The sequence below is a fragment of the Cuculus canorus genome, chromosome 9 (genome assembly GCF_017976375.1).
Source record: "Cuculus canorus isolate bCucCan1 chromosome 9, bCucCan1.pri, whole genome shotgun sequence".
Lineage (NCBI taxonomy): Eukaryota > Metazoa > Chordata > Aves > Cuculiformes > Cuculidae > Cuculus > Cuculus canorus.
Genome location: NC_071409.1, coordinates 21,145,742 through 21,173,730, shown reverse-complemented (window position 1 = coordinate 21,173,730; position 27,989 = coordinate 21,145,742). Strand labels below are relative to the sequence as shown.

General features: G+C 40.2%; 1 protein-coding gene across 1 annotated transcript in view; it reads left to right on the top strand.

The window, feature by feature from the left end:
* LOC104063822 (multiple epidermal growth factor-like domains protein 6) overlaps window positions 1-5,052 on the top strand; it is a 194,697-nt gene extending 189,645 nt beyond the window's left edge. The window contains exon 37 of the mRNA XM_054074867.1: window positions 251-5,052. Within this exon, the coding sequence (XP_053930842.1) occupies window positions 251-330 (80 nt within the window). The 3' untranslated portion in view covers window positions 331-5,052. The remainder of the gene's footprint in view (window positions 1-250) is intronic.
* The last annotated feature ends 22,937 nt before the right edge of the window (window positions 5,053-27,989 follow it).

The window sequence follows — 27,989 nt, the reverse complement described above, 5'->3', positions numbered from 1 at the left end:
CTTGTGGCTTAATCACAGCAGGCTTGATGGTGGAACCATATAATTCTGCATTTGGTTTAGGAAACACTTTCGGAACCTTCCATTTGAGAGATGTTTTATTGTTTTGCCTGAGAGCAGTGGAAATCCGTCCTCTGCCTTCTTTTGAGGAGTACCATTTATTGAATTATTTCAGTGTAAATGGGATAATCTATGTTCTATTTCAGTATTACATTATATAGACCTGAAACAATGTTTCTACTTAATTCTCTAGGTGGCCCTCCAAAGCTTCCATTTTATGAAGAACGAACTCAAGAAGGAGAGAATATTTTTCCAAGAGCTCTGCAACAGTAACATTTGGACTAATAAATGAACTGTTTTATGTGCACAAATGGTATTTGGATTTGGATATGAAAACAGCTATTCAATTCAATTTGAATTGTACTGATGTATTCATACTTGTTATGGAAGACTACAGAGGCCATTTAGTAGCTGGATCCTTTTAAAAAGTTGAATCTGTTTCATATATTTATTCCTAGCCTCTTACCCTTCCATTAATCTGCTCTGGACTTTCTTTCTGATATATAATTCATTGTTTGAAAGCTTGAGCATGCTAGTAAGACCAGATCAAAAGAGTATCAGGATAAGCAGTATGTACTGTCAACTTGCAGTGAGCCACCCCACATAGAAATGACTTTCCAAACCTGCTTGTTAACCAGCGTAAAGTTTAACGAGCCTTTCGTGGATTATGAAGCCAATATGGATCCTCTGCGAAATGGCAATGCCCGGAAACTAGTGGGATTCACTAAATTAACGCCCTGAATAACGTCATGTGTTCTAGAGATGCAAGCAATCTAATTTTGAACTTTTGACCAAAGAAGAATCCACCACAGTCCTTGATAGGTTGTTTATTAATTTAAGAGTGTGTACCATGTTTCTGGTGTGGATTGACTGATTGGCAGGTGCCCATCTATATCTTGCTTATGTCTCAGTCCATCTTCCAAGGAGTCTGCTGTCATCTGCCAGGCTCTCCTTGCTTTCTGCATTCTCCCATCTTGTCGGCTGAGTTTCTCAATGATTTGTCAAGTCAAACTGTGCAGCAGTTCTTTTAAAACAGTACCTTCTAACGCAGAAAAATATTTTATTTTGGATAGAGAAAGCAGATGGTACGTAAGGATAGATGTTTAAAGATAATCTCTGTGTTCACTTTATATAAAGGATTATAAAGTGCTTTAACTGCACAGTAGTTTAAGCTTTAAAAGTCCTGATACCATACAACAGCTGCTGTTGGACACTTAATAGAACAAAGACATTTTGGTGCTATTTTGTCTATTTAGGTTGTTCTTTAATATAGGACTAAGTCATTATAAAGAAATAATGTTCTCTATTTTAATACTCTGAGTTAACCAGACTAAAAGGTTTGAGTGCCTCTTTATGCCTCTCTTTCGGTTCAGAGTTACAAAACCTGTGTAGTAACCTCTTGACTGTATCAAAAGTGCCTTTATTAAAGGGTATCAGGACCATGAGCTCACTAGACATGGTAGTATGTGCTGTTCCAGGTCTTGGGTTCACACTACCATTTGCACACGGTAACAAATAGCAACTCTGCAAGAGAAGATTTTTATCTCAGAAGAGCCAAAGTGACAATAATTGATGACAACCTGTGATTTTTAACGATGATGTCTATTGTTGTTGTGGTTGGATATTGTGTAGGGGAAGTAACAATTTTACCCCATGGTTCACCTGAGGTCTTAAACACATCAGCAGTCAGTAACTGTCCAGTTTGAAGCATGCAATGCTCGCTCACCTGGGAGTTTAATTCAAACTTTGATCTATTGGAAGCGATATAGGTTTGGTTGGTATTCTTAAAATTTCATGGGAGTGTTATTGTTGTTACTCATCACTCCATAGCTATCGAAATTCATGCTAAACACAGTAAAGGTACTTCTGACTGTGTCAATTAACCAACTGTGCCTTCAGCCAGAAAATCATAGGGGGCGGGTGTTGATCCCTTGTCATTTCTTCTTTAGAACTCTGTGAATGTTGCTGGAAAGTTTACTTAGTGTAAATGTAATGAAATTGTTGTTATCCCAAAAGTAGTTAGCAGTGTGTGGCTATCAGCTGTCAGCTGTGACATTTTAAATGTTCTTTTGGAGTTGTGATGTCCTGGGTCCAATCCTACAATTATGTGAATTAGGAGCAATTTAAATGAGTTTGAACTGATAAGGTATATCTCATGTGAGAAGATTAGGTACAATCTTAGCAACTGCTGGAGAAGAACGACCCAAGTTAAGCAATTGACGTATTTTGATCTTAATTGTGTATTTACTGCAGAGCCAAAATACAATAGCAATACAAGTGTCACATTATAATCAAGATTTTTGTAGAATCATAGAATGAGTTAGGTTGTAACAGACCTGTGGAGGTCTGGGCTCTGAAGAGAAGCCTGGTCAGCTTCAAAGTTACATGGGGCTGCTCAGAAATTCTGAAGATCTCCAAGGATGGGAGATCTCACTACCTCTTTGAGCCCCTGTCGCAGTGAAAATTTCATGCTCACAATTGTTTTTCCTAGTTTCTAATCAGAATTTCCTGAAATTTAACTCTGGTCCCCCACTTCTCATCCTTTCAGTGTGCATCTCTGGGAAGTGTGTGTGTGATTTCATCTCATCTACAGCCCCTATGGGGCAGTTGAAGACCGCAGTAATACCTCTTCTCTTCTGAAGTCTGAGCAAACCCTGATCCCTCAGACCCAGCTGCCTAAGTCCCAGTTACCTCAGTGACCTTCCACTGGCCCCATTCCAGTAAGCTGGACACTTCATTTTAGGGAAAGATGTCCAATGTCTGGTATGGTTATTCAGCAGCTTGTGCATAGATGCTAAGAACTTAGATTTTGCTGTTTGACAGCAGTTTATAAAATGCAGTCTTTTTTTATTTTATTTTATCTGTGTATACTGATATGTGATTAGAGCAGCTAATCAAAGGGGAAACCTTTCTCAAGCCATGTTATTTACACCTATATATACTTGTTTACATTTTCCACAGTACCTTGCTAGTAGAATTGTAAATATGTAGTATAAAGGAAATAAAAAATTTTGTATTAAGTATTTTTAAAGAATGTCACAATTTTGGGTACATGATGAAACACATATTTTAAGTAACAGATATTCTGCCAGTGAATTAGAGGCTCAAGCAGATCTGCCTGGGAAATATTTCAGCAAACTTTTCTTGAACTGGAAAATGCCAACTCATACGAAACTATTCATATGCAATAGACCTTTTTTTATTCCTTCCTCCTCCAAAATACTACTTAGCTTCTTTATGTTAATGCCTTGGGGAAAGAAGTTCACTTCAGTGCTGTTAAACAGACCATAGTGATTTGGGGCTTAATATGAATTTTTTGTTCCAAAACTTAAGTGCAATCATATAAAAGTAAAAATCAAAATTAAATATTTCAAAAATATTAAAAAATGAATTTTGATGGCATTAGATTTGAATGTCTCTTCTTGGCTCTCTGTTTGTGAAGGATTTCACTTTTTTCACAAGGCAGGGAAAATGTTTACAGGTGGTTGTTTTTCTAAAAGCCAAAAATTTACATCATTAGCTATTAACTAAGGAAGTTTACTTGCTTGTGATGTGATTGATATGTTTTGATTCTGCTCCTTACTGGAGGTTAACAGATTTACCTAATTCAGTGCCTACAAAATAGTCTTTATTAGACCGCATGGACTTTTTTAATGGAAAAACTACTAAATCACCTTTTCCATAGATTAATTTTCTGGCAAGTGAGTTTTGATTACTGCTAAAATAATATAACTCTGTTTATTTGCTTCATCAGATTCCAGTGAAAAACTGTCAGGCTGATACTGTCCTGAGCATAGCACTGGTGCTTGTTGAAAATGAAAGTGAAAACTTCAGTGAAAATTGTTGTTATGCTTAAATTTATGTTCATCTGCCACTTGGTAAATGCCTTTCTTGGGTCTTCATCTCCCAGAAGGATGAAGATAACTATGTTTTTTTGAAAAGAGCGCTCTGTGGATTCCACTGTAACACACTTGCATGCACAGATAACTCTTTTCAGAAAGACATTTCAGTTATTTCGACCACGCAGTTTCTGTGCCAAATCCCACTCTCCTACCTTGTTGTGTATTCCGGATAACTTCACTTTAAGACTGAAAATGCGTTGAGTGTAACTCAGTGGGTCCAGACGAATCTTACTAAATGTGAATTCATAAAACCAGAACAACGTGTTTTAAGTTAGACTTCAGTATTTATAACACTATCCTCATAGGAAAACAATCAGAACTTTAAAAATTCCCCGCTTCCCCTGCCAAAAATTATTATTCTACTTTTATCCTTTTTATGTTGAAGAACCATAGCTATTAAAGTTTGCCCAGATTTCTTGCCAACCATATTATTTTGATTGGCTGCAGATTTCTGTTTGTGTAAGTAATAACCATCATAGTATCAGGAGTTGCCAATGGGACAAAGATGGAAATTATACCTTTATGTCCTTCCCAGAACAGCCAAAGACACATTTTGGAGCCATCGTGGCTTCAGAATGTTGATCTAACAGTGACAAATCACAGCATGTCTGTTAGAATTTAGCTTCTTATCAGAGTAATGAAAAGCTTAGGAAGAGTCGTTGAGAGAACTGGTGGACCAAGAAACCTCCATCTTCCCATCTCTCTGTTATTTTGTAAAAAAAAAAATAATTTTAGGCCAGAAACCTTCTCAGTCTGCAGCTCTTGAAGGACTTTTTCTGCACGTTGACCTGTGGCTGACTGCAGCAGCTCTGTGCGTGAGCTGCAACTATGCACAGTAATTCTCTTGCAGGGTCGAGGCTTTAAATTCTAATACTGTGTAAGGCAATTTCCAGCCGTAAACAATGACTCTCAGACTTGTAGAGCATAAATTGTTTATTCTGTTCTTTTTATTGCTTTTAATAAGCACTTGCATAGCAATATTATTTCTTTGTGAATTTGTAACTTCTCTTCAAAGACTGTGTGGGATGTATCTCAAAACTGTACTGTACTTTGTTGTATGCATATCATAGTGAAAGGATGCTGATTTTTTTATATAAACATCATTAAAACTTATCCTTGTTTTCTCCTTATTGATAGTCCTAAAGCAGTAGGCTTATGCTGTGGGTCGAGCTTTATTCTGTTAAACTAATTCACATTCAGAACAAACACACTGAAATCGCACCTGCTTTTAGTAGTTTGTATAGAATAAATAATAGCCTGTACATAAATGGGTTTATATATGATCCCTGATTAGAGCAACCTGTCCAATGACTGAGCCTGATAAATAGAGGTTTCTGGCACTCAGACTCCAGAGTATTAGAAATATTCAAAACACAGCATAAATCTTACTAGAAGAGGATGATTATGAAGTGTAACATTTCTGGAAGACTTGAACATGAAGCTCTTTGAAGGCATTTGAAACCACACACCTGCAGACTTCCATCAGCCTTCTTGGACACTTCCCAGAGCCTAATACTCGCCAAACAAATAGCCCGGTTCACCTTAGGGGTATTGTCTTCTCACATTGGCAGGAGCTAAAGGAACATATGTGCCGGTTTAATGCCAAATAATGGAATAATTGTGTGCTGGTTAATTGGAAGTAGCATGCTAAATTGAATTAAAAATGTGTAACAAAGGAGGGGCAGTATATCAAGCTGTCAGAGGAAAAGTGTACAGATAAGGCTAGCTGGTGTCTGGGATAACAGCTCTACACTCTTGGACTTATTTTTAAATTTTAGAGCAAACACTTTTAAACTGAGCTGTGTTGTACTGCAGGACTTCATGTGATTTACTTCGTTGTTCATATAGTTTTCAATAAGAAGTAGAATAATTAATTTGGTTAATTGGTTTGTCATTTTAACATGCATTATAAAGATAGCTCTAGAATCACTGCAACTTATTCAACAATTTAGTTGCTAGAAGGAGTATTTAAAATTTTCCAAATAGTTGTAGAAGTTATTACACTAATATTTCAATCCCAATGATTAGCATTAAGAGCCGTTAAAAAAGTAGACGTAGTGGGTTAATAATCTCAACCTGTGCAGAGTTAGCATTGGTCTATGTCTTAAACCTTTAAAAAAAACTCATCTCTTTGCAGTACCTGAGAAGTTCACATCTGCCTGAAATGGATACATGGCACTGGAATAAGGGTGATCTTGTGATTGTGACCCAGGAAGCACTGCTCCGTGGTATGGTCCCCTCGACATCTTCAGATAACGTTAAAACACTCTGTCACCAGCGCTACTTATCTTTTATTTCAGTCAGCACTAAAAGTTAACAGAGTGCTATTACACTATTCTGTATGCACATAGTAAAAAAAAACTGTCCAAAGCCCACATATGATTTAAAAATTACTTAAAAGTTCTGTATGATAAGGCACTGCTTTGTTGATTTCTTCAAGCGTGGTAGTTTTAAAAAAATACATCTTAGTCGAGTTGTTTTATATATGAATAAAGATGTCAGCAACTAGTCATCTAACTGTCCATGCCATTTGGCAGCATGTAGCTTCCTTTTCAGTAATAGCCCAATAAATCTTTATCTTTTAGTAAGCTGATGACAGCAAAACATTTTGAGAAGCAGCATGTGGTGCAGATATTATAGTTAATGTTTAAAATGCTTCATGCCATCATCTACTGGGTGTTTTTTGCAGTCCAGATGTAACATTTTGGCTGAAGGCACGTGATCATGTCTCCCTCTAGTGACTCCAAGAGCCTAATGGTAATTAAAGTAATTAATTATTTTAAGGTCTGTGATTTCTTAGTGTGAGAGACTGAAGAGATGGACTTGCTGGTCCTCACAGGTCAAGTCTGAGCTATGTAATTAAGGTAGTGAAGTACAACGTGCTAGCATCAGTTGTAGACCAGAGCCCATCTGAGCAAAGCAAGGTGATGGTCCTGTCCCAGGACTGCCATATCTATCCACAATAGCTGAGATCCATCTCTGCTCATATGGCCCTAACGCTTGCACAGACCTCTTGCCAAATGTAATGTAAAATTTGCAGCTTTCCAATTTGCAGAAGTTTCTGTGCTTTGCACCAATGTTTTCTTTCTACTTACAAGTCCTTAATTCATCCAGAAACAAGAAGGAAACCTATTACCAATCTTCAAGGGTAGCCTCATCTCTATCCTCTGGTTGGAGGTTTTCCAGCATGGGAGCACCAGAGTTAACCAAGCACACATTCCCTGGTAAGGTGAAGCTGTATTTGGAGTGGAAATACTCCATGTTCCCACTGAATCTGCCTTGTTGTTCCAGTTCTCATTAACAAGAAACTGGCCTGTCATTTCTTTGTTATTCTGTAAGTCTTAGCATGCTATAAATTACTTACAAAGTGATTTAATGAAAATTCTCTGGTTTTCACAGCTGGAGCTTTTTTCAACCAGAAATCCAGTGTTAAATGATTTATGTGTCCTGTAAGACATGCAGTAGGATGCCTTGCAGTATGTCATCAGCAACGAATAAGATGGGTGCGAGCAGAGGCTGTGGGGATAATTCCTGCCTGTTGGTTTGCTGCTTTGTTCCTTTTGTATTTGACATTTATGTTGTGGTAGCTGTTGTGGATCTTGGCCTCGCACTACCAGGCATATGAGGAGGCTGCTTTTAATTATTACTTTAACCTTAAGGGTATATATGAAGCACAGAACAGCAAGTCTAATAACATCACATTAAGTACAGGCTGTATTCCTGGGTAATGAGGGATGGGACTCCTGCAGGAGCAGCGTCACAATGAACCGCTCTGACCAGAGCGTTGCTCTGCTCGAGCCTTTTGTGGAGCCCTTCTCCACCCTGTCATAAGCAAAGGGTTCGAACAGATGCTTTGAAGGGCTATTAGAACTGTTCACAGTCACATTTAGCATGTTAAAATTTTACAAGAACTAGTGAATTTGATCAGAAAATAGTTATTTTTGGCTGCCAATGTGGCAAAACCAGTTAAAATACAAAATCAAGAACGTGTTGAAAGGAGACAGTTTGCCAGCACAGCTATTGTTGTAGCAAAGTCTCCCCTCTGGTCCAACGGGAATCCTTTCTCCACGATATGTTACTTAAAAAAGTTAACATGGAAGTCAAGTGCCTGAAAAGTCTTTACAAAAAGATTGTTGGTGGGGGTTGTTTTGGTTTGCATTTTCACTGCAGATCCCTCTGCTGTGGGTTTTCCTTCCCTTGGGAAGTTTTGCATATGAATTCAGTAGTCCAGTGTCACTGATTTGATAACGGGCTATCTACAAGGGAGATGCTTGACTTGGGAGCAGTGCACCCAGTCCTTTAAATCCATCTTTTTAAACTCTAAAAAATTAAGTAAACCATCATGGTTAATTTTCTCTCTTTTTTTTTTTTTTTTTTAATAAAAAAATCTTCCTTTTCCCCCCCTCCTTTTATTTTTTTAGGTTTGTTTGTGTTTGTTTTTTTTTTTTAAGTAAAAAAGCAGTGCTATTCCCAGGGATGCAGCCTCCTCCACTACCACACAGGGTCCTCTAGAAAGCAAGGGAAAAATCTTGGTCTGTAAGGATTTGGGACAGAATAATTTCTCCTGATAAAAAGTCCATTTTAATCCATATCTCTATAAGTGCTTGTGCAAGGAGAAAACAGCCCCTGAACACTTCAGGAATTGAAAAAGGGACAAACGCACAGCGCCTGTTATCTTAAGTACATAAATGGTGCTTCAGTGTCCTGCGCTCCAGCTATCACGTGATAAGCGTGTGCCAAGTCATGGGAGATGTGAAAAATATTGCAGCTGATAGATGAATGTTTTATTTTGAGTATGCATGAAGGAGGATGTTGAAAACTGGGTTTCTTCCTGACTCTGCTGCCAGGAATACAAAGCACCACACAGGAGACTTTGAAGGTCCCTCTGGGAAAAATGCCATTACCAACTCAACTGTGGTGTGTTGTCCAAGTTGCCCTGAAGGAATCTCTGCCAGAAACACCTGTTAACAATAAGGACTTGTTAATGTTTCACAATTATTTTCCCAAGTATGTTATTGCTACACCAGTCACCAACGCAAGAAATTTTGGCAAACATTAAATACACACGATACCTGTGAAAACCTCCGGTCTGCCTGCATCTGCAAAGACCGAGATAAAGCTGCATCTGCACGCCTGGTGAGGGCTCGGTGGAGCTAAGCTTGCACTCAGCAGGGAGGGATTAGTGGGATGTATTGGACACACGTTTGGGATCCTTTGGGAACGAGTATAACGGAAGAGAAGGTTATTCATGAGTGAAAAATAACTTATTCTAGTGCCTCCTTAGCATAGTGTTGTCTTATTTGTTATTGAGTTGTTTTCCCAACCTTGTGGTTTTCAGTTTTTAACTTACCTTTTTTCAGTCCCCAAACTAGTCTACTTCATTAGAGATGAAAATATCCCAGGCTTTTGCTTTTCCTGCCATTCCCCTCACACAGGGCACCGCTGACATCAGGTAGCATCTCGTGACTATAACTTTCTCAAAGAAAATGAGCATAAGTAGCTTTTGTGGAAGAAAGTTAAGCAGCAACCCATCCATGGCATATCCTAATATGTCAGTACAGAGACTGCAAAAGGGAATGGAGAAGAGCTGCATCTGTGGCCAGTCAGGAGGATTTCTTGTGTTTGCCCCATCCCTCTGAAGGTGCTGCTTCATCACCAGCTTCAGTTCAGAGCAGAAAGAAATTCATAATTCATCAGAGATGTGTGGACCTCTGCTTCAAGATGTATTTACGGACCTCTTGATGGGCATGGTAGACTTCACCTTGTGAAAGTCAAGGCTCACCAGGCTGTTTAGCTTTGCAACTAAAGAAAAACCATGAATTGCAGCTTCTCTACCTGATATCAAGGCAACATTGAGGTTTGTTTTGATAGTTAATCCACCCCGGTGAGGCAACTGCAAAACTAGCACAACACTTTCAACATACTTGCCTCATACTGCTGGATTTTAAAGATTGAGCCTGTATCTTAGTTATCAAAAAGCCACATTGGGTTTTGAAGTTGTACTGAGAGCCAACCTTCATTCTTGAACCTTGACACGTTTTCAGTGTGTTTGTAAGTTTAAATATTTGCTTAAATCTCACCTGCTTGAATCTCATCGGCTTGATACAGGCTACGTGCAAGCTATTTGACAGCATATATTTCCAATTAGTGACAGATTGCTAAGTGACTTGGGTCCCAAGGAAAGGTTTGCATTGGTGGTGCAACGCTCCCAGATTCTCACATGTTGAGCAGCATTGCTCACAAAAGATAGTCACAGGCTGATTAATTTTGCTTGGGTTTTCCACAGGAATAGATGGATTCAAACCTGCTGAGATATGAGAGAGAGCTGGAGCTTGTGTCTCTTACACCCTGGTAAGAGCCCTAATCACCAAGTGATTTGATAAGATAAACAGTAATTATGGTTGTCTTCCCACAGGCTTATAAATATTTCTTTAACGTTTGTTTATTTTTAACTGGAATGAGTGTATTAATATTTTGCACAATTTTTCAGCCTTCAAAAATGTCTGAGTGACTCAGTAGGTGGCACCCTTTCTATTCCTTTATTTTCCACCAAAATGTCATAAATCTGTTGGAGCTGGAGCTTGTGTGTGCATGAAACAAGTTCAGTAAAAATGTAAATGCATATTTGTCTCCTTAATTGAATATACTATATTGTGAAATCATTACTGTCAGGGCACACTTAGGTTTATACGAACGCTTAAGTAAAGAAAATATATAAACCTAGATTGACTTGAACAATTTGAATGTGATAGCGGACATCTGTGTTCAATAATGTTACTTTGGTAAGCGGTGTTTAATATTTCATGTCAAAGCAAGGAGAGTAATAGAATGGGGTATTTTCTGAATTCTTAGATTGCTGAAGTTTATGGCATGGGGTAACATATAATCTGTCCTTTGTCAAGCTCACCAGAAAGAGCCCTACTGCAGCTGAAGATGTAAAGCGCTCTAATATATACGTTTCTAGACCTCTCCCTGCTTAAGGAATTAATCTTGGAAGGTGCTGAGTGCCCTGAAGTGCCAGTGAAGTCAGTGGGATTTGAAGTTTCTCACAGCTCAGTGGACGGTGATCTTTAAAGGGGCTAATTACCCTCCTCCGGTCCCGGGCCAGGAAAGCCCTTAAGTGCTGCTTAGCTTTTAGAATGTGAAGAGTTCTCTTGAAAACGGCATTACTAACACTGCTGAGATAGTGTCTAGAGGTCCAGCTCATGACTCCATCGTCTTGTAAAATAAGAACTGTTCCCTGACCTTGGGAATTTAAGATCTGGATGTGAAAAGATGAAAAAGAGGGAGAAAGCTCCTCGCCAAGGGGCAGATCTGCCAATGAGGGCTGAGCCCAGAGTGCCCCAAAATGGGCCAGAGCCTTATCTGTTGGACTTTGGGTGGTGGAGGAGGAGGGAAAGAGCACTTCTGTGCTCCAAGTGAAGTCTATGAACAAGTACATAACCAGCTCGAGGACTATGTTCCCCTTCAGGAAGTTCAAAGGAAGAGAAATGTTTCTAAGTGTCTTCCAAGTCTATTATTAATGAACAATTACATCGATGGTTTTGGATGGATGTGCACAGAGTAATTCATCTACAAACAAATCTTTCTTTTGTATTTCCCTCCCCCCCAACCCAAATCTTTTGAATTTGGTTTTTAGGTGAAATTCTGTAGTGGAAGTGGCCAAAAGAAACATGCTTTCCTGAGCCTTATGCTGAATGTCTGTCTGGATGTTTTCATTTTAACTGCAGCTTGGGAAAAAAAAATGTAAACATGGTGCTAGTATCATTTTTAAGCTGAAACTGTTCTTCCCCTGTGTTCACATAGCATTATAAATGTTTGCTCAAAAGAGGCATATTTATTCATCTAGCCTCTGAGAGAACACTGTGTGCATAGGTAGTAATAAAAATGTATTAAGGAATGAGAGAGATTCCCCTGGTGAATGGCTTTTCTCTTGACCTCCTCTTAAGCATCTTAGCCGGGCTCTGCTGCTGCCTCTCTGAGGAAGTATGTTTGCACTGGGAAGGAAGAATTTTTGAAGTTGCAGTGTTACAAACAGTGAGCAAATAAGTGTGAGTTGGGCTTTTTTAATACATAAAACTAGAAAAAGGGTCTTACAAACAAGAACGTGGCATGCAAAGCAGTCACAATGTTGTCCCCAACATGCTATACAATTTCTTATAAGGTAGATGATGTATGCAATTGTTTCCATGGCATTAATTTTTTTCTTATCAATTTCTCAACGAACAGTTTTTCTGGAGTGACGATTCTCTACTTCTGTGTTTGGTATTCAGATGTTGATTAGACATCCAGTATCTGACAATGCAGTTTATATGATACATAGCATTATTTCCCCGATTACCAGCACAAGTATTTGTGTATGCAAAAATCATTTCTACCTCTTTTGCACGAGACAAAGGAATTTTTTTTCTGTTAATTTGGTTCATTCAAATGTTTCTGGAAAGGAAATGCAAAACGGGTGGAATCATAGCAGAAAGAAATTAATCAGGCTATTTATCTGACTAAGGGAAGGACTTCCCTGCTTTGCCCACCCAACTATCTCCCCTATCCAATTAAATGTGCACTTGGCAGTCGTCAAACTAAAAGACTCAGTTCACCATAGAAGACAGAGATGTAAAACACCTGCTCAGATCATCTTCTGTCCAGTGCAGAGCCATTTCCATGCAGGACATAGTCATCCTTAAATTCTACAGCTGACACGCTGTACATAGGCTCCACTGGCAACATCCTGTCCAGTGCTGCACTTCATAAATCAGGGTTAAACTGAGTAAATCGGCAAGGAAGAGAAGTTACCAACGGCATATCTCTCTTCCCAACAGCTTTCTTATGTTTCAAGGAATCAGTGGCATGTCAGAAATGATACTCTTACTCAAACACTAAATATTATCTTGATAGTGCCGTTACTTGCCAAGCAAGAACATAAGCAAACAGTCAGGTCTTCACTGGGGACTTGAGCAATCACCCTCCATGGCCAACATTCCTCCCAGCTGTTTACGCTTCCATCATAGGGTTGTTGCGGTTGTTATCAATAGCTGATGTTATTACTGTTCTATTACTATGTCATTTTATCATTCCTGGGTGGGAGGATGAGTTAAATGATGAATCTGTGCGTATTTGTCACGATAGGAGCCTCTGGATCTCCATGTTTCTGTGGAAACCTGGCCCTGATTTAGCTGAACTGACATTAATATCTGGCCCCATAGTGGGTGCTGAGTAGTCAGAAAAGGGAAAAAAGCTGTTGCTGAGCTCTACTTAGAAATCTGCTCCCAGGTGTATAGACGTTTGTTTGTTCTTACAGTTAAGAGATCTAGAAAAACTGCACCAAAACACAAAATAGAACACATAGTTTTTGGAAGCACTAATCTTCACTTTATGGCATAAAGCGGATATGTATTATTTCCATTATTTTTTAGGTAAGATTAAATTGCAAGAAGCAAAAAAAGAAAGATAAACCCCCCCATCTCAGCCAAGATCATTAGTTTGGAATATGTGTAGTGCCAAAACAATGCAAGTTGCACAATGTCACCACATATACCCATTTTTTAACCCATTCTGGATTGATCAAAACTCAAGAGAAGCTGATGACTCCAGTAGACTGTGGTGGACTTTACACATCAGGCTGTGGCAGACAGTGTCCTACTCCTACTTTTCATCCATCGGCCCACTGAACACAATGCAGGTAATATTGGACAATGTAGGGTTATTTCTGCCTTACTTCGTGAAGAAGTCAGTATTTTAAGCAGAAGTCTCTTGAGTACTGATCAGAAATGAGGTACCCTCCCCTCCCTTAGGTTGGAAGTAAGCTCTGATGAAGGGTTGCTGCATTGCTTTCTGAAAAAGACCACAACGCTATACCATTCCGTTTGTCTTCTTGTGTCTTAAGATGAAGTTTTTGAAAGTTCTCCTGAAATATCTGTAACATATGGTGACATTTTCAAATATTTGCCATGCTGGAGAGTCTGTGCTGTAACGCCACACTGCAGTGACAATGGGGAGATAGTCCAAGTCTGGTTTACAGAGCAAAGATTAAATAATGTTGTCCAAATTTTAACAAGCGTATCACAGTGGGCCTGGGAAAACTTCAGCCATGTGGGTCTGTAAAGGAACAACTTTGAGGTATTGTTAATTAAATGACTGCTGTGCTTTTACCTCCTATAAAAAACTTTACCTCCCATAAAAGCTTTTTAGCTTGACAATGCATTAGGCAGAAATCCTGCCCAGTGTCTGCCTGCTCTTGAGCGAGCACCTTATGTTGCTCTTGGAGCCGTGCAGGCAGGCAGCTCTGGTGCCGGTGCCCCAACCCGCATCTGGCTGGAAGGAGCCTGAAATGCTCCTGTTAACTGCCTGCTCAGCACCGTGCATTTGGTCATAAGTGAGACAATGGCAATAACGTCCTGGCTAATGAACACAGTGCAGCAAGACGGGAAGGGCATGAAAAAGTTCAGATTGCCATGAGTGAGAAGCAATGCAACATCCGTATTGCCTCTCTTGTTCTTGGCATTGCAACAATGCATAGTTTTCTGTTGTCTCTGGAACCACTCAGGCCTGTAATGAATGGAGTACCAGTGATTGGAAACGTTCCTGTTAAGCGGATGTTTCCATTACTTTGTTTTCCTCATAAAGCCTTGTAATGTTTTTTTTCAAGTGTCAGCAAAAGGGCTGAAGCATCTCGTGATCTTGTAGATTGCATGTCCATGTGGACCAGTCCAGGCACTATGTGGAATTTTCAACACAATATTCACTTGTTCTCCAAACTCTCAATGTTTTGATTACTTCATTTTGCTGGTACTGAGAAGGGAGGGCTTCCAAGGTCCACATTTATAAAAGTGATCACAGACAGTAATTCTGTTCACAAACACGATACGTAAAGCTGACTTTCATAAAAGATGAGGTCACCTTCTTCTCCATGATTCCAGGCAAAGTTATTGGAGTCTGATATCTCTGAAGAAATGAATAAACTAATGGCCACCCTTTAAAATATCAGTGGAATGTTTAGAGTTGGTTAGGATACTGCAGTTAAAATAAAAGGTTAGAAAATCACTTGTCAACACCAAAGCTCTGTGGAGGTTCAGATGAACTTAGAATGTACCTTCCACTGTCTCTACTTCTTAGTGTGTGATTTACCCAAATCACAAGAATATTCCTGCTTTAAATAGCCCAGTGGTCAGGAGAGCTCACATGTGCAAGAACTGGGAATAAAAACCCTCAGCTGAATGTATCTGAGAAGAAAATTGGTCTTGAATTTCCCCCCCACAAAGACCTAAATCCCAGGATATCAGGAAGATAGAAACAATCGTCAGGTATGTATCTCGTTCAAGGGGAGAGAGGAGGAAGGGGGGTGGGTGTGAGGGTTGGGGGTGAAAGGGAGAGAAAGAAACTTGGCTTCATCCCGGTGTAGAAACCTTTTCCCATCTCAATTTAGCTGGAAAAAAGAGCCAAGACTAGCAGCCAGTGCCTTAGTAACATAGGGACCCTGTTCAGCAAAATATTTAATCCCATACTCAAGTGTACCTATGGATATGGTTTATGCTCAAACTTGCATGTTTTGCAGGATTAAGATGGCTTTAGATGGAAACTTGAAGATCTGGAGAAGCAAGTCTTCATTTCTGATCTTTTGGACTTTGCTCAGGCAGATCACTTACTGGTCAGTGAAAAATCAGGTAGGTGCTGTAAGCAGAGTCCAGCTTACACACCCTCCCCCTCCCCCAAGCAATAACTGATAGAGGTTTGGGTTCATTTTTTTCTTATGTCTGTAAGATGTGGTACAGATTGGATCATGGTATTTCATTCTCTGAACATCTCATGTCAAGCCCAAACAGAGTGGCCATGCTGACGTTACTCTGAAGAACTCCCTAATGTCATTCCTACTGTCAGCAGCAGGTACGGATGCTTAGTGGGAGGGCATACATGTCACCTCATGTTGAACCTCTTCCACTTCAGGAGAAATGTGTAGGCCAAAGTAAATTAGGAAGCTCAGAAAAGGGACCGTGGGAGTTTGTTTGTTGTTTAGGTTGGTAGCGTAGCCTGGAGAAGAGGAATATCAAAGAGAGATATCCTGAATCTGCATCTATATAGTAGAGAAAGCTACTGTATTTCCAGCCATGCTCCTGTGTTTCCAGCCATGTTAGCTGCATTTTCATGAGCTCACAGAAATGCAGGGTTGTCTGGAACCTTGAGAGGTCACATAGTCAGACTGCCGCACCGATACTGAGACCATCCCTGACGTGTTTCCCTCCCTGCACAGTTATTGAAAACCTTTTCTTAAGGGACTCGCTAACTTCATTCTTTTCATTAAGTGCTTCATGACCTTTGCATTTGGGAAGCTTTCCCTAATATCCACGCTACGCCACCTCTGCTGCAAACGCAGGCAATTTCTTTCCCCACGAGATACAGAGTTGTTCTTTACCCTTTTATAACCACAGTCTGTGCATTGGGAGTTAACTATCACATATCCCATGTGAAAATAAGCACCTTTTTTAATCCTCCTCAGGCTTATATATATGTACATTTATGTATAATGGTACTTTGGTCCCATTGTTCTCCTGAGTGCAGTTGCTTCTGAGGCTGTGGGACACTCATTTCCACCCAGCGATTCCACCCCTGGAACTGTGCCCTGCATCCAGACCCCTGTCCTGTCCATTGTTCAACTCCTGCTGATCCCCCTCATGGCTATGCATCAAGTGGCCATGAGCTCCTTCCCCTCGGGTCATCTTTCTAGGCCTTGTTGGACTGAGATGAAAGGGGCTTTCAAAGTCTTCCCCAAGTCTTAAGTCCAATCTCAAGAGATGCTGGAGGACCTGAAAATCCTGGTGGCCACACAGGGTCACCCGTTATGTGGCAACCCCTGTGTAGATATAATGGCATCATTGTTCATAAAGGAAATATTTTGGCATTCAGGCGTGACTTTGCCCCACAGGATCATAGGGGTGATTTAATATTTTAAACTATGAAACATGGCTTTTAGCTGTTTCTGCAGGGTGCAAGGGCACTTACAAGATAGCGCTGTATTAGTCACTACCACGGGCCACCTTCTGAATATTATAAACCTTAATTTACTTTTTTTATAATCTGAATGGACTTTTTAAGTATATCTAAGGGAATTGGAGTGAGGAGAAACATTGCTTAATTCAGCCACTGCATCCTTAAAGCCAGATTGGAAACATGGAAACCATATGTGAGCTTTTAGCTAATAAAATAAAATGCCAAAATGTGGTGGCTGAAGCTATTGCACCCAAAATATAATTGCACATATGCTCATTTACTCACTTATAATCAAAACATTAAAAATCTAAAAAAAAAAAATCTTTGATACTCAGACTAGGTGTAACTGTTGGACTAAGTTATTTTACAAAATTATTTTACATGGAAAGAATGTGCATAGGGTTTTCTAGTGGCAATATGAAAAGCAAACTGTATAAATATAGCCACACACAGCACCAATTGATAATGTTTCACCTGAACACAAAAAAGTCCTTAAAATTCTTTAGCAGGCCAAATTTATATTCATTTTACTATAATCTCACTTTTAGATGTCTCTAGCTACGTATTAATGGTAAATATCTTTTTTTATGCTGAGCATTGGTTTTCTTAGCGGCAGATTCATTTTTTCACTATTGCAAGTCCTAAAGAGATATCTAGCCCTGCTAAAGATGCCAGAACTGAAATCATCCCTTTATTTAAACACTTCATCCCTCATGTCCTGACTGTCTCTAAAACATTAGTTTTAGCTGGTTTTAGTCTCTCTTCAGTCCAAGACTTACCCTCCCAGAACTGATTGGAAGCTCACAGAGATGTTGAAAATGAGCTGTTTAAAAGTCAGAGCAGACCCTGCTCGTCATTCAGAGGTTGAAGACCATAGAGCCCTTTATCTCCCTTTTTTCCCCTGTGGTATCAGTTGCATGAATTCAAGGAATCTCGGCTCAGCTTGGGCAGCTGAAAAGGGTTTGCAGTACAGAGTCCCTTGGGAGATGCTTGCTGAAAGCCACGCAGGGATGGATCAAAGAGGGTTTATTGCATCAATTTTGAACGTCGAAGTCTAGCGCAAAGCTGGACTGCTGATGGGGCCACAATAAATTCCCTTTTCCTGTGGATTAGCTGTCAAGAGTGGGAAGTGAAAGAGTCAGCATTGCTCTCTCTGACCGATAGGCTACACTAAAACTTGTCTGAGGGTAAACCTCAACCTAATGTGCAATGAGATGCCACTGCCAGGCTGGAAATAACGGGAGCAACTCTTTTACTTTTGAGGCATTAACCTCCCTGGCACTGCCCCAGGGTGCCCTTGCCATGGGCAGCCCCCGCGTCTGCTCCAAAGCACCAGACCCAAAGCAAAACCGAAGTTCTTTGAAATTAGGCAAAGCGACTGAAAAATACATGAAATGCATGAAAAAGTAGATTTTTTCAGTTGCAACTGCTTTGTTTTTTTCAGAAACATGAGAGAAGAGGGATAGAATATATGTGCTTTCTAAAAGGATGAGAGAGGAAAATTCATTAATAAGGGAGCAATTGGATGGGAACATAGGTTAAGTGCCTGGCTCTGCCACTGGCTTCTTTCGCAGCCATGGCCAACATCCATATTTCTTCCTCTCTTCAACCTTCGCGTCTCTCCTGCCCCCATACGCCATCTGTAAAACAGCTCCCATCTGTAAAGTATTTCCATTGTTTGTCTTGAGAGCTCGATGGCTTTTGACTATGTGTAGCACATTGCACAATGGCCTCTGGATGCTATTTTATAAACAGCAAATATAAATAGAAGACTTTTAGGGAGACTAATAAAAAAACTTTAGGAATAATCTGTTTAAAGTGAATTTGAAAGTGAAAAGCTGATGTGCAGATGCAGTGCTGGGTTATCTTTAAGGCTGGCTAGCCAAGAAATCAGTCCTTGTTTATTTTGTTACGTGATAAGTTAGATAGGGAAAATGTTTTTATTATTTTTTTTCAAGAATTAAAAAATCAGATACAGCCAAAGGAATGAGTGAAGTCAGATCAAAGATGATAAATTGAGTCTGATGACATGACGAGTTTACCTATTTCGAATACTCAACTGAAAAAGTTCAATTTCATAGAAAATTCTTTCCTTAACAAAAAAGAAAAAAAAAAAAGCGAGGAAGAAAAAAAATCCCAAGAGAAATGAAAAGAAAAACATGCCATAGCTAATAAGTTGTGAAAAACTGTGGAGACTGGCACTTTCAAATGCTTGGCAGGTTATTAAGCCAATTTTTATTTAGTCCACTATAACTGTTGGAGGGTCTGTGATTCCCAACTGTTTCACATCAGAGAATGAAAACAACTATAGCCCAGCCAAGACCACATTGGTGACTGCCAGCCCCTTTATGTGCCAAACATGAAAGCAACAAGTCCAGATGCTTTGATCCCAGCATTTTTGGATTTAGCCCAGAATGTTTTTAACTCATGTTAGGACAACATACATTATAACTGGAAATCAATCAATAGCACTGTGACCTTCAAACGCAGTAAATGTTTGGAGTTAGTTTCTGAGCATGTAATCTAAATTGGGGATTGGAAGTTGGAAGCGATCCTAACCTAACAGAAAAAAAACCCATATAGTTTTAAAATCTGGAGTCGCAAGGAAGCAACAAATGAAAGTTTAATTATCTAGGGAAAGAGTATCAGACATTGGAGATGCATCTGGTGTGGAGGGCTGCAAAAGCCCAGGGAGCAAAGCAATGCCATCAAACCATCCCACCAGCATCACAAGGAAAGGATAAATGGGATGATATGGGAGAAATATATAGGGACTGGCCGTTTCCCACTCCGGACTGGGCATCATAAACTTATTTCAGAGATTAAATGGTCCTTGGGTCGGTGGCATATCGAATGGATGCAAAAGCCTCCTATCAGACACTGGTGGGAGCCCGCTGGCATCTGCCTTCAGCAGAACAGTTTTTGGCCTTTGCTCCACGCTGAGGGTCTGCAGGGCAGGGCAGCATGTGAGGGTGAGGAGATGTTCATGTGGAGTAAGCAAGGAGAACACATCCATGCATCCCAGGAAGGTTTACGGCCAGTGTCTGCATCCTGAGAATTTCAAATGAAGTCCTGAGTCACCACCCTATTCTGTGGTACTCCTTTGGCAAAGGTTGCAGGGGAAAAAAAAAGAATACCCCTTAATTTATGGAAAATATAGCTGTAATAGAGATGAGGCTTTAGCTAGTCTTACAGACCAACACTGTGATCCCTCTAATCTCTGCACTGCTGCTGCGTCAGTGGAGTAACACCTGATGTGCACTGATTTAAATCAGATCAAGGTCTGACCTCTACAGAGGAAAAGTGATTTCAAAAGGTAATTAAAATAATTTAATCTCTGTTTTTTTCTTTTGCCGTATGATTTAATTGTATTGCCACTAAATACCAGTCTAGACAAGGTCTTGTTAAAGGCTTTAAAATCCTGGACTAGTTTTACGTATTAGTGATTGTGAATAGTCGCTGGCATGCTGCGGGCTGAGCTCACACAAAAGCTCTCTTACTGTAATGCTCCTGAAGTTATAAACTCCTATCACAGGGAGTAAAAATACAAATAAAACCCCTCTTATCCAGGTAGAAAAGCAAATATGAAATCCATACTGACACAAATTGTAAACTGGCAAATTGCTCTCTCAATACAACACCGATCCCACACTCAGCGTAGTCATCGCCTGCAGCTGCAGGGACGCAGCGGTAGCAGCGATGCCTAAAAGGCAGTGGTGGCTCAAAGCTACAGCTCGCCCGGTGGGGGGTTGCAGTTGGACCTGAAGACAAGGCTCAGGAGTTAAGGTGGTTCATACCACAAATAAACTACCTCAAGGTGATGTAACGCAGGGACAGAAGGCAACCTTCACATTTCATATGGGGAGGGAGGGAGGGAGCATCGGGCACACAGGAACTATTTGATGAGAAGACACCACCCACAGCCTGGAGTACCACTTGCAGGTGGGAAAACCTCTGTTGTAGTGGACACAACGTGTAGGAATAGGGTCTGGGAGTGGAGGAGCCCCTGAAAAGTCCTTCTGGTGCGCAGGCAGCATCAGCATCAGCTATGGGTTATTCCTGGCTGTGGGTATGCAAGCACCAAACCCCTGTAAGCTCGGGCTGACTGCAGAAGGACTGCATTCCTCACGTTTGTGCTATTTCTCTTGCCTGTACTGTCTGCACCCTGTATACACAGGAGCAGCCTGTGTCATTTCTCCTTTTCCAAGGCACCGTATTCTTAGTGACATATTTTTTTTAAGAAGTGGGAAGATGCACCAAATGTTGCAGGGAACTCAAAACCCTTTGCGTGAGCCTCCAGCCCTTCACTTTCCATTTTGTCAATACTAAGAGAAAATAACACGGTGCTAGATAATTGCGGTTGTTTATCTGTCTGGGCTGATGACTTTCCCGTTTCATTTCCTCCTGTGTAATGTTATAGGGGACATATATGAGATATTCAGTGAGGAGCGAAGCAGGGAAGTCTGCAGGAGTGTTTAGTGGGAGGTCAGGAATTTTTAAGAGGTATTATTACAAGGCAGTGTGGTTTGGGTCATGTTTCTTGTAGACATCTTGTCAGAAAACTTTTTAAATAATACATTATAATCTCTTTATATATCGTACAAGCTTATTAGACTCAATCTTTAAACATAAACCTGAATCAGACAAGCTCAGAAACTGAGAAAAAAAAGAAATGAAGAAAAGTAAAACATATGCTGGCCAGAGTTTTAAAGACAGTAGCCATAGCACACCAGATTTTAATTAGCAGCTACCTGCAGTGGCAGTGGCCTGGGATGAAATGTTTTGATGTGCATAAATGTTTCTATAAAACAGTTTAAGCTTTCTTAGATCCTGTATCATTTTTTTTCTGTGCATTGTGGTTTTCCAAGTATGCACATTTCACAGACGGGGATCTTGGGAAGACATAAAGTCTTTGCTCTCTGTCTCTGTTTCATCAGTAGTGAAATGAGGATCTTTATGGTTTTTTTTTTTACTATGAAAGGCTCTTAGATCTTCCAGAAATCCAGTATTTAATGACTGGGTAGACGCAGCAGTTGTGGTAGCAATAGTTGAAGGTATGCTCTTACCATAAACCCTGCTAACACTTGAACAAGGAGAATAATGCTGTATGTAGTGATCCAGAACTCCTCTTTGAAATACTTCTTTTGAGCCATCTTTTGTCAAAAATATCCTTGAGTCCAACCGGCAGAGGCCTTTTTTCAGAAATGCAGAGTAAGCAATTTAAGCTCTTTCTCCCAAACATGTCCTGCAGATGGCTGTGTGCTGCAGAGCCTCTGCCGACTTAGCCAAGGCACTTCACAAACAAAATCCTTGGAGGTAACTTGGTGACCCAAACAATGTCTCTGCTGGCAGAACCTCAGCTCTGCTTTGAATGCGGGGCTCTTTGCTTTGGCATTGCCCTTTCGCTGTTGAATGGGTCAGAACTGCATGAAAATACAACAAAAAAAGTAGCAATGCAGTCACTGATATCACCTTGAGCCCCAAAGACACGGAGTGATAAGGTGGGTCCTGAAGAGCTTTTGAAGCAGGAAAGGGATACCCAGCACCATGCTCATCACTTGCTTTGCCTCACGGAGAAAAAAACAGAGAGACTGATCTCACAGCATAGAAAAAGATGGAAAGTCAGGACCAACCCAACCTGTGAGCCATTTTCAGGGCTTCATGGTAAGGGCTGATAATGTTCGTAAAGTCTGGAGAAAAATGCATATTCCAGAGCACAGCTCAGTTTGTATGGGCTTGAGGGAAAGGGAGAGGTTTTGCGTTTCTTGTCTTCTAAATAAATCCTGCTCCAAGTCAGGCAGGTGGCTGCTGTTCCCACTTGTTTAAAGGAGTACTTACAAGTCACTGGGATATCCCTTAATTCATGTGCACTGTTGTTCTGAACGGGGCAGCCAGCATGCAGAAGTCTGTGCCTGTGATGCTTGTTTCTGGGATCATATTTCTGCCTCGAATTTCCTGGAGCCTGAAATGAAGGATCCCATGTCACAGCCCATCCCCTCCACTCACATCACCAGGGATGCCTCCCAGGGTTATCCCATCACACCGCACTATCCCATCGGGACAAGCAGACTCATCAGCCTCAGATGCAGAGGACACATCTTGTCCTGTCCTGATTTACACCCTACGCAGTTCAGTCTGGCCCAGCATTGGCAGCTGGCACCTAGTGTGGAGATAATATTCCCTGGGAATATTTACAGAGACATAAATCAGGGAGCCCCTTTCCAATGTAAATAGTACCAGAGTGATTTGACCCTGTGTACTAATTTCCTTTCTTAATCTGTAGCCTAATATGGCATTCTTGTAAAGCGCATATTTCCCTCAAAGGTGCACTTTATCAAACATTTGATGGATGTCGGTGGAATGATCAGTCATGAATCGCCTGCCTCACAGCAAGGGTAAATGTGATTAAGGTAATTAATTGTAGACACTGTTACATATTAGAGATACCTATAGATTCTTATTATCTGTTGTGTCAGGTTTAATTGGTGGCTATTAGTGTCTCCTCAGATGTAAAGATACACAAAACTTTTAAATGGAAAATCTGATTGCAGCTGGGGACATTTTTCTCCTCCCAGTCAAAATTTCTTTTCTTCTCTGTCGCAGTGAATACTTGTATTCATCAGTACCACAACAGCTCCTGATCAAAAACCAGGATTCAGTTGTCATTAGAAAACATTAGAAATCCTAGGATGAATGAGTGGCATGGGCAAGACAGTGGATGTGCTATCAAGGAACTAGGGGGTTTATTCTCTGCCTTGCTAATAATGTATGTTTGAAGTTCTTATCATTTCTGCCTATTTTATTGTAAATTACACTGTATTTGTATAGATCTGAACATATTGGCTCTGGTCTTATTTTTCAATCTGTTGGTCTTCCTATAACACAAATAATATCTAAGGAATACTACCAGACACTGGGGATGTTTTATTTTACTTTATTTGAAAGTGAGGTCCAGATCAAGGCTTAGAACAAGTATTTCTGGCCCAGTCACAGTTTAGAGAATGGGAATGGAAATGGCCAGATCAGTTAATTAACCACGGACTGGGCAAGACGCATTGACAGATCGTTATACCCCTGCTTTCAAAGCACATCAAGAAGCTGATGCTTCCAGCAACCTACTACACGGGTACCTTGTATTAACCTGGAGGGAGCATCCCAGCCAAACCACAGGTCATCAGCTTCAAATAACATGTTAGATTTATCCTCTGCAAATTCTCATCCACATGTATCGATTCAGTCCAATGTTGTTAAGCTTGTGAAATTTGATGGGCTCACAGTATGAGGTAGTTTAGCTGCTGCTATGCGAGATTCCCGTCTATGTTCGGGTTTATTGAAAATGTTATGTCCCATCTGTTTCTAGATGCTCCTTTCATGTTCCTCATCTCTTTAGGGTCTCTTTTCCAAAGAGTTCGCTTGATCCATGTGGAGTTAATAAGCGATTTTGGTGTGTGAGTATATGCATAAGGACCAAGATGTCTTGTTTCATAAAAGTCTGCCATTGATTTATTCCTCCTTCTGCTGCCTTGCTTCCTGTTCATTTCTCCTCACACTTTCAGAGCGAGGGATGCTGTTTACATTAAGGATGTTTCTTGTGTTTACAGATGGGGCAGAATTTGTAAATGATTCTGAAGAATTGTTGTTTCCAAGTAGTCTCTTCAGGCTTTCAAGGAGAGGTCTCACCATGTTAGTGCTTTGTGCTCACTGTTTGTTTTAAACTTACTTTATATGTCCTAAGAACGTGCCAGTGGGATTGGTTAGCGCTTGATGCCATTAACCTCCTGACTACTTTCTGACAGCTAGGCAGCCGGGACACACATGGGCATCAGCTCTAGTGGCATTTGTCTGCATTTGCAGCTCCGCTCACTTATCCTTGTGCGTAATTGAGTGTGTCATGGAGTATTATTTCAGCAAATCATTGTTGTCCCTCCTCTCTCTCCCCAATGTGTGAGGAGTCCCTGTATCAGAACTAGGAACATTCAAATTTTATAATAGCTCTGATTTTTATTTCAAGCAAAAAGAAAAACCACTCCATTTTTGTGTTTTATCATTATTTATGCTTCGTCTTTTGAGACATACTTGTTGTTTCAGACATTTTCAGGTTAATTAAAAAGACGGTCAAGAAATAGACCAGCCAGAGGCACGGCTCCTTATGGAAGTCCTTCTGCCACTCATGGTGTATTTTGTGCTTCTTTTGGCATCTGAACCATAGAGAAACACTAGAAATAAATACATTATCAGCTAGATACGCATGTGCTTTTCATGGAAGAGTGGACATCAATTTGAAATGACTACCATCCTTTTTACCGTGGGATGCGTGGGGGATATATTTTCCCTAGCATCATGAAATAGTTTTTGCATGGCCTAAAATAAAAAGCACATGTTGCATAAAGGCGAAGTGCACCAATCTCTAAGCTATCAAAGAGGAAGAGTGACCAAGCCAAATATCTTTGGCTAAATGAGGCAGGAATTTGAAGCTGAGTGCTGCATACGAATCAAATGCCAAATTCATTGTCATTGCTTGTAGTTTTTATAAAAGTGGAGCGTTGTAGGTTGATCTCTGTGGGCAAATTTAACCTGGAGGTTTGCTGAGCCAGCACGACTGCAAACACACACGGCAGCCGGCAGAAAGGAGCTGGGCGCTTTTGGGAAATCTCGCCTAACCAGGAGCATTTCTATGTCTTCTGAGACAGGCTTAAACAGTGGCTACAAGTCAAGTGGTCAGCTCCTAGTTGTTGAACGTCTCTATTCAAATTGTACTGGATGCAATTTCTTGGATAAGAAGGAAAAACGAAGTCTTCACCTCCTGTTTTAAGGATTATCTTTTCTAATCCAATTTTTCATTTCATGATGTCCCAATATTCTTACTAAATTGCTGCCAATTATGCTCAACCAAATCCTGGGGGAGGTTTGTTTTTTTTTTTAACCACTTCTTATCCAAAGTAAATTCTTCTGAAAGAAACTGAACTCAATAAAAATATTTACGTAAACAAGCATGTTGGGAGAAGGTTTAAAACACACACTGCACTTTGCTGGAGCTTCTCAGGTTCTGAGAGCTGTGGAAAGAAATTAAAAATTACTAAATAGGTATTTGTAAACTCTCTTTTGGCAAAAACCACCCAATCCTGTAACTGGACAGAGAAACTGTTGCAACTTGAAGCGCAGAGAATTTACAGGGTCTCTGTTTAGAGAAGAAATTTGAATTATACACAGAAACCTTTATACAGTATGAGTTTGATACATGTAATTCCAATTTTAAACATAATACATGAGCCAAGTTATAGGTAGAGCTGCTAGTGCTGAAATGTTTTAAAGAGAAAGGTCTGAAAGAAGCTGATATTTCTGTGATAATGCAGCTTTGGATACTTGAATATTCTTTCCGTTTCTGTTTTTACTATGCTCCATTACCAGTAAAATATGCAAGTGTCATTCCAGCTTTACCATTTTTGAAGTGCTACTTGAGCATTGTAGGAATCTTTTGGCAGGAAAAATGTATCTTTCACAGGAAATTCTATAACTATCAAGATAAGTTTTAAAAATATTTTCTTTTTCAAAGAAATGTGAATCCAGCACTGCCCTGCAAACTGACACTCTAGATGAAGCAAGGAGCCTGAGCTGCCTGAAAGCAAAGGGAAGAGGCTAGAACTCCTTAAATCTGCTGTTATCTGAGTGCCATTTGCAAAAGAATTCAAATTAATTTGTATTCTTGGAAATACCATTCTCTGGGTAAACACTGTAGGCTGCTGCTGCCAAAAAGCCCCTCGTCCTTCTGGGCAAAGTGGCGGTCCTGATGGGGAGATGTGCCTGACTGAGGTGTGCTGTTATCCGCACTCCATCTGACAGCAGCTACCTAGAAGCTGCCAACCTTTGGTATTCAGTTACTGCTGCAATGGTTTTCACCAGGTGGTCCTTAGGGATTCAGATTTTAAACTCCTTGGCCATCCATGCCTTGAGTTTTTATGTTATTCCTGCAAGCACCTCTGATATAAAGAGAAAGTTGGGTTCTCTTTCAGCCATTACTGAAAATATTATCTTTCAAAGAAATGGCAGCATCTACATCTTTAAAAAATCAATTCAAGATCAGAAACAATGACTTCCAATACTGTTTTTCTTCCAGGGTTTCAGTATCCTGAACCATCTGATCTCACCTAATAACACTGCAGCATGTCAGCTGATCAGTTTTCTCCTCTTTGTTCCTAGGTAGCCTCCACCGAGACGTTAAGTTGTATTTGCTTTGGGTAAGGTACCATGTTATGCCAATATTGTTTTGCAGGGGACAATTTTCTAGTGTTTGATTGCCCTGGGTAAGACATTTTTGGTGAATCATTGTACCGACATGCAAAGAAGGTAACTTGAGAAAGATGCTTATGTTTCTCTAGCACTTTGCAGCAGATGTCTCCTATTTACTGCTTTATTTTATTGCTTAATGACTGAATCTCAAGTAATTGAACAATTTGACAGATATTTATTTGTAAATCATGGTTCATTTAGTCAGGCATTGTGAAACAGTTTCATGCCAGTTCTAGAGATTTTGGTAGAACATTCTAAAGATGCAAACATTCAAGTAAATTGCTCATGTCAATAGCACATCCACTTTTTACTGTTCTTTACTGCACACAAATATTTGAGTTGACAAAAAAGCGCTGGTGAACAGACTACAGGGACTTCTGAACTTTAATCAACCACAAGCACTGGCAGGGCTCAGAAGTAATTTCCTAACTATGAATCACCTGCAGACAATGAATCACATACTGGAGAAGATTGCCAAATAAAACAAGCCATCATGTATAGCTTGCATTGACTGGACTATGGAAAGGCCTTTGATTCACCTAGCTGAAAGAGAAGCTGTGATGAAAGCACTGAAATAAAGGCATAAAAGAATGTAGGAATCCCAAACCACATCTGCTAGCAGTGAATGGCGACATTTAAGTTCGACAAGGAAGATAAAAGAAAGTGAGACTAAGCAAAATAGCAGGCAAGGAGACACTATCTTACTGGAAAAGACTTGCCTGGAGAAGAACTTCACAAAGCATTTCTGGGAAGAAGACCTTA